At 49.4% G+C, this 16,714-nt stretch overlaps 1 protein-coding gene across 6 annotated transcripts in view; it reads left to right on the forward strand.

Annotated features, from left to right (window-relative positions):
- The first annotated feature begins 12,835 nt into the window (after nucleotides 1-12,835).
- Nucleotides 12,836-16,714, forward strand: part of LIN7A (lin-7 homolog A, crumbs cell polarity complex component) — a 72,968-nt gene continuing 69,089 nt past the window's right edge. The window contains exon 1 of one of the 6 annotated variants that reach the window (XM_054173772.1): nucleotides 12,836-13,600. In XM_054173772.1, coding sequence (XP_054029747.1) covers nucleotides 12,889-13,600 — 712 coding nt within the window. In that variant the 5' untranslated portion in view covers nucleotides 12,836-12,888. The remainder of the gene's footprint in view (nucleotides 13,601-16,714) is intronic. The other 5 variants (XM_054173771.1, XM_054173768.1, XM_054173767.1 and 2 more) reach the window with 5 other exon arrangements.

Here is a 16,714-nt window from a genome sequence, read left to right on the forward strand (position 1 = left end):
TTCTGTTGCCCGGGAGAAGAGACCAACTCCTACCTGGCTGCACCCCCTGTCAGGTAGTTGTAAATAGATAGTTATGGCGCTCTCTTGGAGGAGGCTCAGGGTAGACCTTCTTGCTCTCTACAACTACCTGAAGGGAGGTTGTAGGCAGGTGGGGATTGGTCTCTTCTCTCAGGCAACCAGCACCAGAACAAGAGGACACAGTCTCAAGCTGTGCCAGGGGAAGTTTAGGCTGGAGGTGAGGAGAAAGTTCTTCCCAGAAAGAGTAATTTGCCATTGGAATGTGCTGCCCAGGGAGGTGGTGGAGTCACCATCCCTGGAGGTGTTCATAAAAGGCTTGGATGTGGCACTTGGAGCCATGGTTTAGTTGTCAGGAGGCGTTAGGTAATAGGTTGGACTTGATGATCTCTGAGGTCTTTTCCAACCTCATTGATTCTATCATTCTGTGATTGCCAAGGGATGAAGGACAGATTGATCCTTACCCCTGTGATACTGAAGAATCATACTAGATCCAAATACTGTAGGAAAACTCAGAGCAGCTTTAAATGTGACCTCTAGGACTGACAGTAAGCAGTCCAGAGCAGAGAGCTGATGATTTTCTGTCCGTCAGTTCTCTGAAGTGTTATAATATTGATATTCTGCACATGTCTAGGCAACAAGGCCAGCTCGGTAGCTGACTAATAATCTCACTCCCTGAAAATGCTTCTTTGTATTAGGAAAGTAGTCTTAATAAAACTGGTAGTGGGAACCCTTTCCCTTTTAAATTGCTGCATCTAACATCTGGAATGTGCCTGTCTTTGTTTGCGCTGTTCTAGATGACTGAAAATGAATCCCTAATGAATATTGTTTAATGCCTGCAGTATCCCCACATTGCTCTGGTGGAAATATTTAAATTCCCATTTCTGAGATAATTGAAGCTTGGCTTAAATGGGCTTCACAACATTCATTTTGGTCTGAACAAAACAATCATTTTTCTTTCTTTTTTCTTTTTCTTTTAAAAATGTAATTCTGATGCAAATCTAAAATGCATTCCAGTGCCAGCCACATTTTGGTTTGGGGTTGGTGAAAAATAAAGTAATGCCTTCAAAGTGCCTAGCAGCTGCTGGTGGAAGCCTCTCAACACCTGCAGTTCTGCCTTGACCAAGAGTATGCACTGTCTCTGTATTGAAATATTTAACCAATCCTCTGGTAGGCAAAACACATTTTGCTTTACATAGCCTCTTGGATTTCTTCACTTCTGTCCTTCACAGAATCACAGAATTGTCAGGGTTGGAAGGGACCTCAAAGATCATCCAGTTCCAACCCCCCTGTCATGGGCAGGCACACTTCACACTAGATCAGGTTGCTCACAGCCACATCCAGCCTGGACTTCAAAACCTCCAGGGCTGAGGCTTCCACCACCTCCCTGGGCAACCTGTGCCAGTCTCTCACCACCCTCATGGGGAACAACTTCCTAACATCCAATATGCATCAAGTTTTGCTCCATTCCCCCCAGTCCTATCACTCCCTGACACCCTAAAAGGTCCCTCCCCAGCTTTCTTGTTGCCCTCTTCAGATACTGAAAGGCCACAATAAGGTCCTTGTGGGTGCTAGTAATCGAATCCATTACTAATAGCATTAACCCTATAAACTAATGCATGTAACTGATAATTATGTCTCAAATAGTGCTTGCTATGCTCTGCATAAAGGCTAATTGTTCTTCTTTTCTTATCCACAATGCTGTTCTGTTTAGCTAGCCTGTAAAATAATGCCTGTTGTATTTTCTTTAGCTGCACTCAATGTCATTGGTATTCATATGGGGGAACAGGAGGAGTGGCTTTGAATAATTCAAGTGCAAAAGCCCAAGAGTTCTCCATTCCCTTACTCAACTTTCCAGGGAATTTGCACAGCTCAATATCTTGCAGCACTGGATCCTAAAATACCCTTCACACCTCAGTGCAGTTCGTTTGAGTATGTTGTGTACACAGAGCCTCAGTTCCTGCATGTGTGACTGAAAGTAACTTCATTTCTCAGGGGCTGCACTCCATAAAAACACAGTTAAAAAGCATTTTCTGTACTTATTATTAACCAAGTCCCAGTCTCACAGCACAAAATCCACTCAAATACTCTACTGAATGCACTGAAGTAGATTTATGGATGTAAATAGCCTTTAGCTTCTATCAGGAATATCAACACAGGCATTAAGAAGATAAGCTTTGGGCTCTCTAGTTACATCAAGCATGGTATTTTTAACTTAAGTGGGGGGGAATCAATGAACACTAGCATGACAATCAGAGAAACTGAGAGGAAATCAAACTTTCCCAATCTGTCTCCAGAGAGACTGTCTTACTGCACCAAGTTGTCAGACCTGACAGAGCTAGGAATGTGTCCAGAGAAGGGCCACAAGGATGAGCAGAGGGCCAGAGCACCTCTCCTGTGAGGACAGACTGAGGGAGTTGGGGCTGATCAGTCTGCGGGAGAGAAGGCTCCCAGGAGACCTTCTTGTGGATTTCCAGGATCTGAAGAGGGCTACAAGAAAGCTGGGGAGGGACATTTGAGGGTGTCTGGGAGTGATAGGACTGGGGGGAATGGAGCAAAACTAGAAATGGGGAGATTCAGATTGGATGTTAGGAAGAAGTTCTTCTCCATGAGGGTGATGAGACACTGGCACAGGTTGCCCAGGGAAGTGGTGGGAAGCCTTATCCCTGGAGGTTTTTCAGGCCAGGCTGGATGTGGCTGTGAGCAACCTGCTGTAGTGTGAGGTGTCCCTGCCCATGGCAGGGGGGTTGGAACTGGATGATCCTTGAGGTCCCTTCCAACTCTGACACTTTGCTCTGCTCCAGTGAGTCCTCACCTGAACTACTGTGTACAGGTCTGGATCCTCCAGCACAAGAGAGATGTGGACCTGCTGAAGCAGATCCATGAGGAGGGCCACAAAGATGATCAGAGGGCTGGAGCATCTGTCCCTTGAAGACAGGCTGAAAGAAGTGGTACTGTTGAGTCTGCAGAGAAGGAAGCTCCGGGGAGACCTTATAACTATATTTCAGTGTCTGATGAGGACCTACAGGAAGGCTGGGGAAGGTCTGTTTAGAAGGGCTTGTAGGGATAGGATGAGTGGCAGTGATTTGAAACTGGAGCAGGGTAGATCTAGGTTAGACATCAGGAGGAAGTTATTTACAATGAGAGTGGTGAAATATGGGAACAGGTTGCCCAGGGATGCAATTGAAGCCCTGTCCTTGGAGACATTCAAGATCAGACTGGATGTGGCCCATGGGAAGCCTGATCTAGTTGGAGATGTCCCTGCTCACTGAAGGGGGTTTGGACAAGATGGTCTTTAAGAATCCCTTCCAACATGATGCAGTCTGTGAATCAGTGAATCATGTAGCTCTCATGCTGCATTCTGTTTGGTAACTCAGAACTGTAGGGAAGGTGAGGGGACATTCCTAGCTGGTGTGGCTGACATGAATCACAGAATCACAGAATGTTAGGGGCTGGAAGGGACCTCAAAAGCTCATCCAGTCCAACCCCCCCTGCCAGAGCAGGAGCACCTAGACCACATCACACAGGAACACATCCAGGCAGGTCTTGAATATCTCCAGAGAGGGAGACTCCACAACTCCCCTGGGCAGCCTCTTCCAGGGCTCTGTCACCCTCACAGGGAAAAAAATCTTCCTCCTATTTCCATGGAACTTCCTATGCCTCAGCTTCCACCACTGCCCCTTGTGCTGCCATTGGGCATCACCCAGCAGAGCCTGGCTCCAGCCTCTTGGCACTCACCCTGTACAGCTTTAGCAACATGAAGGAGGTCACCTCTCAGGCTGCTCCTCTCCAAGCTACAGAGCCCTCAGCTCCCTCAGGGTCTCCTCCTAGGGAAGATGTTCCACTCCCTTCATCATTTTCGTGGCTCTGTGCTGGACTCTTTCAAGCAGTTCTCTGAGGCCCTTCCTGAACTGAGGGGCCCAGGACAGGACACAAAATGGAGGCAAGAGGTAGATCTGCTGGACCCAAGTAGAAGGGCGTTCCTGGAAAGATGCTAGAGAGGCCTGATAATCACTACTGCAATGAGGGTGTGCTTGGGGGCAGCATTGTTTGCAGCCTAGGAAGCCCTCATATGTGTTATCATCAGGAACAAACTGCTAAGTGTCCAGTGGTCACTGTGCTCAGAGACACAAGGCTCTGGGCTATGCCCAGGGCTGCTCACAGGGCACAATTAACTATACAACCATAAGGGGAATTTGCTTGACTAGGCAAAGAGAGGCAACAAAAGGTGACTTCTTGTGCCAAAAGAGGGTGATAGGACCCTCAAAGAGCTTCATTCTGAAGCACTTACAGACTCATTGCAGGTGAGACACTTCTGACCATCACTGCAGGGACTAAGACAGACCTGGAGGACAGCTGGGGCTCATTATTTCATGATAGCTGGTGATGTGACAGGAGTCCTGTTACAATGGACCTTGTTCAGCAGCAGCAGATGTAAACTGTTGACAAAGCTGCAGCCATGAGTGGGAAAAAAAATAAGAATTGGTTCTCTGGCCTGGATTGGAACATAGGTCAACCTCAAGGCAAATTTGAAGGCTTTGAATGTGAATGAAAAGCAAATTAACCAGCATGGTGTCATCCAAGGGCTCCCAGCAGATGGACAACGGCGTATGTTGGAGCATACTGTTAGCATAGTGCCAAAAGGAAATGTTCCTCTGAATATTAAAAATGATGTACCCAAACAAATCCACCAAAAACCTTAAATCTGCACATTTCAGGGGTCCCTGAAGGCCTCCCATGAGGAAAAGATTTGCCATTTAATTAGACACTGAACTGACTCAGGCACATCGTCTCGGCAAGTTTGCCATGAAAGCAAAGATGAGAGTACACCCAGATCTCTGCAGGATTAGTCTTGCAGGCTCTCCAGCTCAGGAGCTAAGACTTCAAACTGCCTCTAGACACAAAAAGTTGCCTAAAATATTTGGACAGCACAGAGCTGTATCAGCATCTGTATGCATCTAAAACTCACACATGCCCTGAGGCTGGTTTGGCCATTGGGATGCAGAAGGAAACAGAAAAACTTGGCAAGTGAGTGTGACTGCACTGCATGGCCCAGGTGTGAATTAATTGTTCACAGTGTCACACAGATCAGCTCTGAAGTGATCATGGAATCCTAGAATCTCAGAATCTTAGAGGTTGGAAGGGACCCCAAGAAATCATCTAGTCCAACCCCCCAGCCAAAGCAGGATCACCTAGGGCAGGACACACAGGAATGCATCCAGGTGGGTTTGGAATGTGTCCAGAGAAGGGGACTCCACAATCTCTCTGGGCAGCCTGCTCCAGGGCTCTGTCACCCTCACTGGAAAGAAGTTTCTCCTCATGTTGAGGTGGAACCTCCTGCGTTCCAGCTGACACCCATTGTTCCTTGTGCTATCACTGGACATCACTGAGAAGAGGCCTGTCATCTTCATCTTGACACTCACCCCTCAGCTATCGATAGACATTGATCAGATCCCCTCTCAGCCTTCTCTTCTCCAGACTCCACAGCCCCAGGGCTCTCAGTCTCTTTTCATAGGAGAGATGTTCAAAATCTCTCAGTCATCCTTGCAGCTCTCTGTTGGACTCTCTCCAGTAGTTCCCTGTCTCGGTTGAATTGGAGAGCCCCAAACTGATTACAGCATTCCAGATGTGGTCTCACTAGGGCAGAGGGGGAGGAAAACCTCCCTTGCCCTCATGGTTGGCATTTAAGATGGATCCTTGGCAAACAGACATTTATTCCAATAAGATTTCTCAGCTTTGATACTTCAGAGCTGCTGGCAACAGTCCCAGGAAAGAAGCACAGAATCGGTGCCGTGACTCGGATATGAACCGAGATTGCTGTGTTGATGTTGATTGGAAACATGGAGATAAGCATTAAACAAAGACAACTGAATCATAATTCCCCTGATTCTCTTTCCTTTTGAAGACAAAGGACTGGAACAATCCTCACTGTCAATACAGACTGGAGGATGAGGTGAAAGAAAGCAGCCCTGAGGAAAAGGACTTGTGAGTGCTGATGGATGAGAAGCTGGCCAGGAGCAGGCAGTGTGAGCTTGCAGCACAGAAGGCAAATCACAGCCTGGGCTGTATCCAAAGCAGCATTGCCAGCAGAGCCAGAGAGGTGATTCTGACATTTGGTCTGCTCTGCTGAGACCTCACCTGGAGTGCTGTGTGCAGGTCTGGAGCCCTCAGCACAGGAGGGACATGGAGCTGATGGAGAGGGTCCAGAGGAGGCCACAAAAATGATCAGGGGGTTGGAGCAGCTCTGCTATGAGGACAGGCTGAAGCAGCTGGGGGCGTTCAGCCTGGAGAAGCGAAGGCCCCAGGGAGACCTAAGAGCAACCTGCCAGTAGGGGGCTACAGGAAGGATGGAGAGAGACTGCAAAGGCCTGCAGGGCCAGGACCAGGGGCAATGGCTTCAAACTAGAGCAGAGCAGATTTAGATTGGATGTTAGGAACAAGTTCTTCACTATGAGGGTGGTGGAACAGGGGCACAGGTTTCCCAGGGAGGTGGTTGAGGCTCCTTCCCTGGAGATCTTCAAGGTGAGGCTGGAGGAGGCCCTGGGCAGCCTGATCTAGTTGGGGATGTGCCTGCTGACTGTGGGGAGGTCGAACTGGCTGAGCTCTGGAGGCCCCTTCCAGCCCAGACCATTCTATGATTAGCAGCCCAGACATTCTAGTCCCCAGCAATACTTAAATACTATCATTTCATGTGAGCATGTCACTAAAAAAACCAGAAGAAAGCCTTAGAACAATCATTATTTGCCTCCCAAAAGCTGCAATGGAATTAAACTTTCTCCTTTTTTAATTTTCTTCTTTTTCCTCCTCTTTTTTTTTTTGTTAACAAAAAGCAGGATTGCAACAGGAATACTTCTGAGTTTCATTTTAATTAAACACTTTTCCCCCAAGCTCTCTGGTTTTTTTTCTTTTTCTCTCTTTTGTTGGTTGCTTTGAATTCTCAGACTGACAAACCTGGTTATCCATGTAGCTTCGTCAGGTAATCAATTATTTCAGTTAATAGTTAAGCTTAACCAGACTAAACTGAAGCAGTGTGGTCTTGATGGGAACGGGCTGAAGCAAAGAAGTCAGAGAGTTGTGGTCAATGGAACAGAGTCTAGTTGGAGGCCTGTAACTAGTGGAGTCCCTCAGGGGGCAGTGCTGGGACCAGAGCTGTTCAATATATTCACCAATGACCGGGATGAGGGCACAGAGAGCACCGGCAGCTGATGACACAAACTGAGTGGAGTGGCTGACACAGGAGGGTTGTGCTGCCATTCAGCCAGACTGAGACAGGCTGAGAGCTGGGCAGGGAGAAATGGAATTAAGTTCAACAAGGGCAAGGGTAGAGTCTGGCACCTGGGAAAGAACAAACTCATGGAGCAGTAGAGGCTGGGGACTGACCTGCTGGAGAGCAGTGAAGAGCAGGACCTGGGGGTCCTGGTGGATGGGAGGTTGACCATGAGCCAGCAATGTGCTCTGGTGGCCAGGAAGGCCAAAGGCATCCTGGGGTGGATTAGAAGGGCTACGGTGAGTAGGTCGAGAAAGGTTCTCCTCCCTCTCTATTCTGCCCTGCTGAGACTGCATCTGGAGTGTTGTGTCCAGTTCTGGGCCCCTCAGTTCAGGAAGGACCTCAGAGAACTGCTTGAAAGAGTCCAGCACAGAGCCATGAAAATGATGAAGGCAGTGGAACATCATCCTTAAAGGAAAGCCTGAGCGAGCTGAGGGCTCTGTAGCTTGAAGAGGAGCAGCCTGAGAGGTGACCTCCTTCATGTTGATAGAGATGTGCAGGGTGAGTGCCCAGAGGATGGAGCCAGGCTCTGCTGGGTGATGCCCAATGCCAGCACAAGGGGCAGTGGTGGAAGTTGAGGCATAGGAAGTTCCATAGAAACAGGAGGAAGATTTTTTTTCCCTGTGAGGGTGACAGAGCACTGGAAGAGGTTGCCCAGGGGAGGATGTGGAGTCTCCCTCTCTGGAGATACTCAAAACCCACCTGGATGTGTTCCTGTGTGATCTGCTCTAGGTGATCCTGCTCTGGCAGGGGGCTTGGACTGGATGAGCTTTTGAGGTCCCTTCCAGCCCCTAACATTCTGTGGAAAAAAATCATATACCTGTAAACCCATCAGCTTTGCAATCAGGTTGCTTTTCTTCCCTCCTCACTTAAAAACTGAAAAATGCTCTCCAGGATCCCCAAAGGGCTTTTTAATCATATTTTAATTTTTATGGTTCAAAAAGGTACTTACAGAAGCATACTGAACCCAGAGTTAATTACAATATCTCCTTGCAATCAAGGTCGCACCCACTTTCAGATGCACATCAGAATGTCACTGATTTCACAGGACAATTAACACAGGACTAATAGTTTCAGGAGCCAGAAGGCTAACAGTCAGTGTTACCTGTTGCGCTGTCAAGACTCCCAAATGAATTAACTGTGGCAGTTTTATGAAATTGTGGATGGTCCTTCCAGTTTTGGTGGGTTTTTACTTTCCCTACGCCTGCAGACTTAACTATGCACCTCCTTGTAACTACCACTAGTAGTCCACTGCTGATTTAAAACAATTTCACAGGATCCCAGGCTGTCAGGGGTTGGAAGGGACCTCCAGAGATCATTAAGTCCAACCCCCCTGCCAGAGCAGGAGCAGAGAATCCAGCACAGGTCACATGGGAAGGAATCCAGACAGGTCTTGTAAGCTTAGGGGGCATGTCCTACTCTAGCAGCCAACAAGGGTGTTCAGAGTGGTGCGGGTCTTGTGTGTAAACATGGTATTGCACTGTGCTGTGTAGAAATGATTTCTCTGGCCCTTGTAGCACCAACTCTTGAGGGAAGCCAGAGCCATAAAATTCAGGAGAGTAACAGATTGCAACCATTATCTCCTGAATAGCTCAACCATTCCATTTTGCTTCAGAAGACAGATAAAAGCAAGCCTATAAAAAGACCTCTGATTTGTGTTAAGATTTCAGGCAACAGTGAGCAATTCATAGAATCACAGAAGCATACAATGCTAGGGGTTGGAAGGGACCTCCAGAGATCATTGAGTCCAACCCCCCTGCAAAGCAGAACCACTTAAGGCACTCGGTCTCTGTGTTATTCTAATTGCTAAAACAGTGTGTCTTACTCAAGGTTAGACTTGTTAGATTTCAGGTCATGGGATCACCTTATGTCATAAGACTTTAAAAACTAGAAATCCATGCTCTGTTATGACAAAAGAAAGGGGCTTGGGGGTGTTGATTGATGAGAAGCACACCATGAGCCAGCAGTGTGTTTGGTCAGTGCAGAAGGCAAATCATATCCTGGGCTGCAGCCAGAGGAGTGTGGACAGCAGGGCAAGAGAGGGGTTTCTGGCACTTGACACTGCTTTGCTGAGACCCCACCTCCAACACTGTCTCCAGTTCTGGTGTCCCCAGTATGAGAAGGTCACAAAGCTGTTGGAACAAGTCCAGAGGACGGCCACAAAGATGATCCAAGGGCTGGAACACCTCTGCTATGAGGATAGGCTGAAGAGCTGGGGTTGTTCAGCCTGGAGAAGAGAAGACTCTGGTGGGACCTTAGAGCTGCCTTCCAATAGCTGAAGGGATCCTCCAGGAAGGCTGCAGAGGGTATTTTTATGAGGGTTGAAGCTGAGGGAGAGCAGGGTTAGACTGGATCTTTGGAAGTTCTTCACTACAAGGGTGGTGACATTCTGGAATAGGCTGCCCGGGGAGGCTGTGGCTGCCTCCTTCCTGGGGGTGTTTAAGGCCAGGTTCGATGAGGCCTTGAGGAGCAGAGTCTAAATGAGAGGTGTTCCTGCCCATGGTGGGGAGGTTGGAGTACATCATGTCTAAGGTCCCTTCCAATCTAAGATATTCTATGGTTCTATGACTCTTTCATATACATGGACTGAGACACAGTGATTCAGCTCCTTCTTACCCTGGCTCTGCTTTTTTTGTGTTACTTTCCCTTCTGTGTGTGTGGTTAGAGAGGAGGGGCTTGTGAGGGTGAGCCATATTAACCCAAGACACACATCCATATGACATAAACTCTGTTTATTGAGTCTAGTTTCAGTGGTTTGGTAAAAAAAACCAAAAATATGGAATTAAAAGTTTGGATACAGCCCAAGGAATAAACAAGAAGACTGAGAGTCACACTAGCTGCAGCTGTCTAAAAAAAACACAACACCTTCCAAGACAGGAGCCTAGCCAATACTTACCCTCCTTGACTGCTAACTTCTGCCATTATTTCTCCAAGGCAAAGCAAGAGGCAGAGCACAGCTCCTGGCCTCATTCCATCCTCTTTCTCCAGTTGCTGAATTCAGCTGGATGACTGATGGACCTGATGGAGAGGGTCCAGAGGAGGGCCACGAGAATGATCAGGGGGTTGGAGCAGCTCTGCTATGAGGACAGGATGAGGGAGCTGGGGGTGTCCTGGAGAAGAGAAGGCTCCAGGGAGACCTAAGAGCAGCCTGCCAGTACCTGAAGGGGGCTACAGGAAGGATGGAGAGAGACTGTTTGCAAAGACCTGCAGGGACAGGACCAGGGGCAATGGCTTCAAACTAGAGCAGAGCAGATTGAGATTGGATGTTAGGAACAAGTTTTTTACTATGAGGGTGGTGGAAGACTGGCACAGGTTTCCCAGGGAGGTGGTTGAGGCTCCTTCTCTGGAGATCTTCCAGGTGAGGCTGGAGGAGGCCCTGGGCAGCCTGATCTAGTTGGGGATGTCCCTGCTGACTGTGGGGAGGTTGGACTGGATGAGCTTTGGAGGTCCCTTCAGACACAGACCGCTCTGTGATTCTATGCTTCTATGACTCCATGACTTCAACAATTTTCCCAGTTCAGCTGCTTAAAATAATCCTCAGCTACATGTTTTGACATTCTTGAGCATTAACTACGCAGCTCTGCTGATCAGGAAGTGTTTCATTTCACCAAATGCCGCTTTTCATTTCTCTTGAGCACAGCCAATACTCCCATGCAAGTCTCTCATCCCAGTGCCAATGAGACCCTGTTGCAAGAGCACATGAAATCTGACCAGGGGGAGAGAAAAAAATAAAGGCTAAACCCCAAAGAAGCTCATTTCTTTCCACAGGCAGCCTGCTCAAGCCCAAACATTGATTTGCCTAAAGCTAGGTGCTTCTAAAAAGTTATGTATTTGTCATTAAGACAACCTATTTATTGGGAGAAAACGTTCTCTTGCAACTGTGTTTTGATTCAAAACATCTGCTCGCAAGATGGCAGCTGAAAAAAACAAGTCTGAGGGGCTGTGAAGTCCTATGTGGAAAGCAACTCGGTTGACTAATTAACTTGGCACCTTGCTTTTAATATTATTTAAACACATTTTGAGATCTGTCAAAGATTTTTTTTGGTTCCAGTGTCACAACAGTTTGGAGAGTTGTCACATTAGGTTGTTACAGCTCCAAATCAGAGAATCAGAGAATCAACCAGGTTGGAAAAGACCTCAGAGATCATCAAGTCCAACCTGTTACCCAATACCTAACACTTCATGACAACTAAATCATGGCTCCAAGTGCCACTTCCAATCCCTTTTTGAACACTTCCAGGGATGGGACTCCACCACCTCCCTGGGCAGCACATTCCAGTGGTCAATTACTCTTTCTGGGAAGAACTTTCTCCTCACCTCTAGCCTAAACGTTCCCTGGTATAGCTTGAGACTGTGTCCTCTTGTTCTGGTGCTGGTTGCCTGGGAGAAGAGACCAAGCCCCACCAAGCTACAACCTCCCTTCTGGTAGTTGTAGAGAGCAAGAAGGTCTCCTTTGAGCCTGCTCTTCTCCAGGCTAAACACCCCCAACTCCCTCAGCCTCTCCTCATTGGGCTTGTGCCTAGATTGGATTGCTCAGAGCCACATCCAGCCCAGCCCTAAGATCCTCCAGGGATGGGGCTTCCACCAGCTGCCTGGCCAGCTTAAGGAGAACTTTGCTTCCCAGTACTTCCTCTCTGCTCAGGACTATGAATCCCATATACAATAAATGTGACTACTTAGGAGGAGCTGCTATGGCATTACGTCAATCCAGCTGCTATGTAAGCACATAAAATCTGCATCATAATAATCCTTGTGTTAATTTTTATTTAAATAATAATAATAATAATTAAAAAAAAAAAAAAAGAAAGAAGAACTGTTTGCCAGGAACTGATTCCTCAGTTTTGGTGCTTTAGCCAATTGAAACATTTTCTTGTCAAGATCTCCACGCGGGCTAGTGTTTATTGCTTATTAATTAAAGACATCTGTGCTGAATTCAGTTTGTCAGAAGAAGTGGGTTGTTCATCTATCTTAGCCAAACTTCTCTATCATTTAAAAACAATTTTTAATCTGCTCTGAAAACTTCTAATGGCGAAATTTCCACAGCTTTCCTAACGATCTATGCTGGTGCTTAAACACTGTTGCAGTTGAAAGCTTTTTATTGACGTGCAGCCTTGAAGCTGCTGCACTTTTCAAGCCTGTGGTTTGCCGAATCCCAGTGGGTGAGAAGAGAGCTACCTTCCCCTCAGGAATGTTGCTCCTTCCGCAAGCACAAGACCGCAGGTACAGCACAGGGCAACAGTTAAAAGGGATGCCGCTCTTCACCGAGTCCTTCCTCTGTACAGCGGTCCACCACAAGGAAGGCAGCATAAACTCATGCGGGACTCTGCCACACTGTCACCCTTTTCTCAGAGAGCAGCTTTTCCTCTGACTGCGTGCGAACGACAACTCGAGGGCTGCTGTCAAACCTCCCAGAGCCCCAGTGTTGGAAGTACAGCTGATCTGCTACAGGCGGCCATCGCACCTCCGTGACCAGCCTCTTGCTGTTCAGATACGAGTGCTCCCCCAGCACACGCTGGGTGTGTTTTAAAAGAAGACGTGGGGTTTGCTCAAGATGCTTGGGTTTCTTGCGGTGATGGTCAGACGGACATCGAGGCCGACAGTTCGGTATGTCCCCAAGGGTCGCCGTGGGGCCAAGTCCCAGCACCGGAACCAGGTACCTCCTCTCCTGGCTTCGGACGCGGGTTCCCATCTCCCGCGGCCAGTCTTCGGAGCACCGCCTCGCCCAGACACACCGTCCCCTCCCGCCGCCGACCAGGCCCCCGGCTGCGCGACGAGAACGCGGGGCCCGCCCCACCGCCCCCGGCCCCGGCGAGGCAGGGCTGTCAAATCCAGCCTCTGCCCGTCCCGCCCGCTCCGCGGCGCTGCGGAGCTCCTCTCGTTCTCTGCGGCATCCCCGGGGCGGCGGAGCCGGCGGCGATCCGCCCCCCACCCCCGCGCGCAGCTCGGCTGCACCGGCCCCGCAGGCCCCGGGAGTCCGTCTCGAAGCGAGCGCAGTGAGGTCAGGGCCGTACGGCAGACCCTGCTCCGCCGCCGCAGCCATGCCGGCAGCCCGCGCCGGGCCGCGCCGGGCCGCCCTGCGTCCGCAACATCGCGGCGCCCCGTCTGTGCTGAGCCGCCCTGCGCTGGGCACCTTCTCCGCCCCGCTCGCCTCCTCCTCCCACGGAGCCACCCTCCTCCTCCGCCCCCTCTCCTTGCCAGCCTCCTCCCCGCCCTTCCCCGCACTCCACGCCGGTGCCGGAGCCGCGCGTCACTCGGGCTCCAGCCCCGCCGCAGACATGGCGACACTGACAGCGGTCCAGCCGCTCACGCTGGACAGAGGTAAGCCCCGCTTCCGCGGCTCCCCGCCGCCCCCGCCGCCCCGCACCCTGCCCGAGGGGCGGCCGCGGCGCAGCGCTGGGTCTTCCCCTGCAGGGCCAGCGCGACAGACGGCGGGCACTGCCGCGCCGCCTCTCTCGGCCCCGCGGTGCGTGGGGCCGGCGGCGCCGGCTGTGGCGGAGAGCCGTGAGGAGGCGCTTCCCCGGCGGGGCTCAGGTGGGCGGCAGGAGAAGGGCCGAAACGGAGGGGATAAAACTTTGTCCCGGCAGGGAGGCGGCGGTAGGGCTGGCATCCCACCGGCGGTGCCGCAGGCGCGGGATGCGGCTCCGCCAGCAGCGCACCCCTCGGCGCCGTTCTACCGGGGACGCTCCGCCGCCTCCGCCCTTCGGAGCGCTCTCTCGGGCGCACGCCCCCGTGGCTCCGCTTCTAGGGCCCCGGCGCCGCCACCCCCGCAGGTGGCGCTCCGTGGAGGGGGCGCTCCGTGGAGGGGGCGCTCCGCGGCAGGCAGCGGCTCCGGCCGGCCCCTCCTGGCAGCGAGTTGTGGGCTCTCACCTGCCGTGGAGGCGGTCGCTTGCTAGCAAAATGTGTCGGTTTAGGGGTCTGGCAGGGGTGGGCGGTGTGCAGGGGAGGTATCGGTGACCGCAGCTTCTCTGTTCGCGGGCGCTGATCGTGTTACCCTGCGAACCAGCGCGGCTGCGTATTCCTGTAGGCAGCTACGCGGCGGCCCGGGTAGGGAGAGCGGCTGGGGTTGGTTAGCCCTGAGACTCTGTCTGTGACCTTATCGAGGTAAGGTAATAGGGTGCTGAAATGATAAAGTTATGTTAAAATTCAACTTTTGCCTCCAGGTTGTAAAAGTGGCCTTCTCCTTCGCAGTGCATTTGTCCCCATAATAATGCTCAGCAGAGACATTATTAGATTCCTGTGGGTTACAGGGGAGAGTAACTTGCCTTTTCAGATTTGTTTTGCTTCTTTGGCTCCATCAGTTTGAGAGATCCAATGGCTCCCAATACAGCATCCAGCACTGTCGAGGTGTCTTTTTTCCTAACTTGCATCCAGAGGCTCTGTGAGGCTTTTCACACCTACACATGATTGAAAACACGATTGAAGCTGGTGCCTTGGGTTTTTAAACATTGGGGTTTCTTTTTTTTTTTTCCTGGGGGGTTAAGATGGAGCCTTTGAAGCAAGATAGAGAGCTTCTTGCTGTAAATCCCGTGCAAAAGAAACCTGATGAACTTGGTTTCAAAATGAGACACCAGAGGTAGGCAGCTTTTCTGAAGCCCAACAGAGAGAAAAACAGCCCATGAAGTACTCTGAATACAGCTTGCTGAATGGCTTAAATTCCAGCATTAGTAGAAAAGGAGAATCTAAAGTTATTTTGACTGAAATAACAAAGTGCCAGCGTGCACTTTAAATTAAACTGCTCACAAATCCACTGTGTAATCTACAGTTTCACCCTAATACTGTTTTCAGTAAGCAGGGCAAATCTATTTCCTGGCAAAGAGTTGAACAGATGGCAATCCATTAGCAAACCTGGCTTTACAAAGGCAAGTATTACTATTTCAGAATTACACATTCCTTTTCATTACTAAAACTGTGCTTAAAAAAACAAACAAATAAATAAATAATTCCACAATCCACAAACATGCAAATTAGTCCCAATTTAAATGTAAGCATCTGTGGTCTGTGTCCTGGAGATGCTTAACCATTCGGCTGCGGTGCCCATGTTACAGTCTCCCTGGTTGTCAGCCAGGGCTGATAATAGTGCAAGGGAGAGAAAACATCACAGAATAGTAGGATATGATGTGCAAAAAGGAAAAAATACAGGCAAGAACTAGATTTGCATAAAGCACCTGGCCTGCAGAAGCCCGTTTCATCAGGCGAATACACTTTGTCACCTACAACGTGTTGCTGCCGCATCAACCGAAGAGGGTGGGCTGAAGCAACCCCAGAATCAGCTAAAGGAAGCACAATGCTTCCAGATATTTCCTCTCCAGTCTGCCTTTCGCAGCCACGGAAGAGGTGCTGCGTGGTGAAGTTTCCCAGATTTGTGTTGCCTTTATTAAAGCAGACGTGGCTATGTTTACTGTCACTGTGCTTTGCATGGCTCTGCTGTGATCTCAGCACAGCCCTGGAAAGTCTCATACATTCATTTCCACTTGGCCATGTCCCACAGAGAGCTCAGCACAGTAAGGAAACAGTGCTTCAGGAGAGATGACATTAATAATCTTGCATTGCTGGGGAAATTGCTGCTTGATCTCTGGTCAGGAAATGTTCTGTGTTTCCCCTTGCTAAGGGTTTGCTGAAACTATAAACCATCAATAATTCGTCAGAAATCTGAATGCTACTCTGATACGGTCTCCTTCTGGACAGAACATCTACTGGACAGGGCTGTATTCTAGTACAAAGATGAGAGCTTTCTTAAAGCCTGACCTAAATGGGATTCAAAACTTGTGTGGTGAAATGAATTGCCGTTTAAAGGTGAAGGGCATGTTGTGTGTGAATGATTGAAAGCCAATTACTTTCTGGAAGATTACTTCAGTCCAAAGCACAGGAATTAATTTCCTTAATTCCTGTCATCATGTGCCTTTCTACCTGCACAAATGTGTGCAGGTTCCATTAGGGCTCTTTAATATGTGAAGCAAGTTCACAAAATAATGGAAATTTTAATCACTTACAGTTTAATCTCCAAGGCTTTTGTCTGACCTTTGTGTGGTGCTCTGCTGGGAGGAGGGAGAGGGATCAGCAATTCTTTGAGGGAAGAAATTCAAAGCAGTGGATACTACTTTGGAAAGGTGGTCCCAGCACCTGGGAGCCTGGGGAAAGGGAAGAGCCTGTCTGCCAGGTGTCTTGTGACGGCCAAGTCAGTCTTCTGTGTAAAAAAGTGCACCCTTCCTATCTTTGTTGCAAATGCCTGACATCAAAAATCAATACCACTCCATCAGTTATCTCCAGTGTCCATCAGAACCAACCCTGGGATCTTTTGGGGCCAATTCAAAGCTTAAACCCTGAATGTATTGGGAACTGTACCTTTGTGCAGGTTGAGACAGAAAGTTACAATGTGGGCTGTCATAAAATGACAAGCAAAAAAAAAAAGCTTGGTTGGTTGGTTTTTGTAAC

Source organism: Dryobates pubescens, chromosome 27 (assembly GCF_014839835.1).
Source record: "Dryobates pubescens isolate bDryPub1 chromosome 27, bDryPub1.pri, whole genome shotgun sequence".
Classification (NCBI taxonomy): Eukaryota; Metazoa; Chordata; class Aves; order Piciformes; family Picidae; genus Dryobates; species Dryobates pubescens.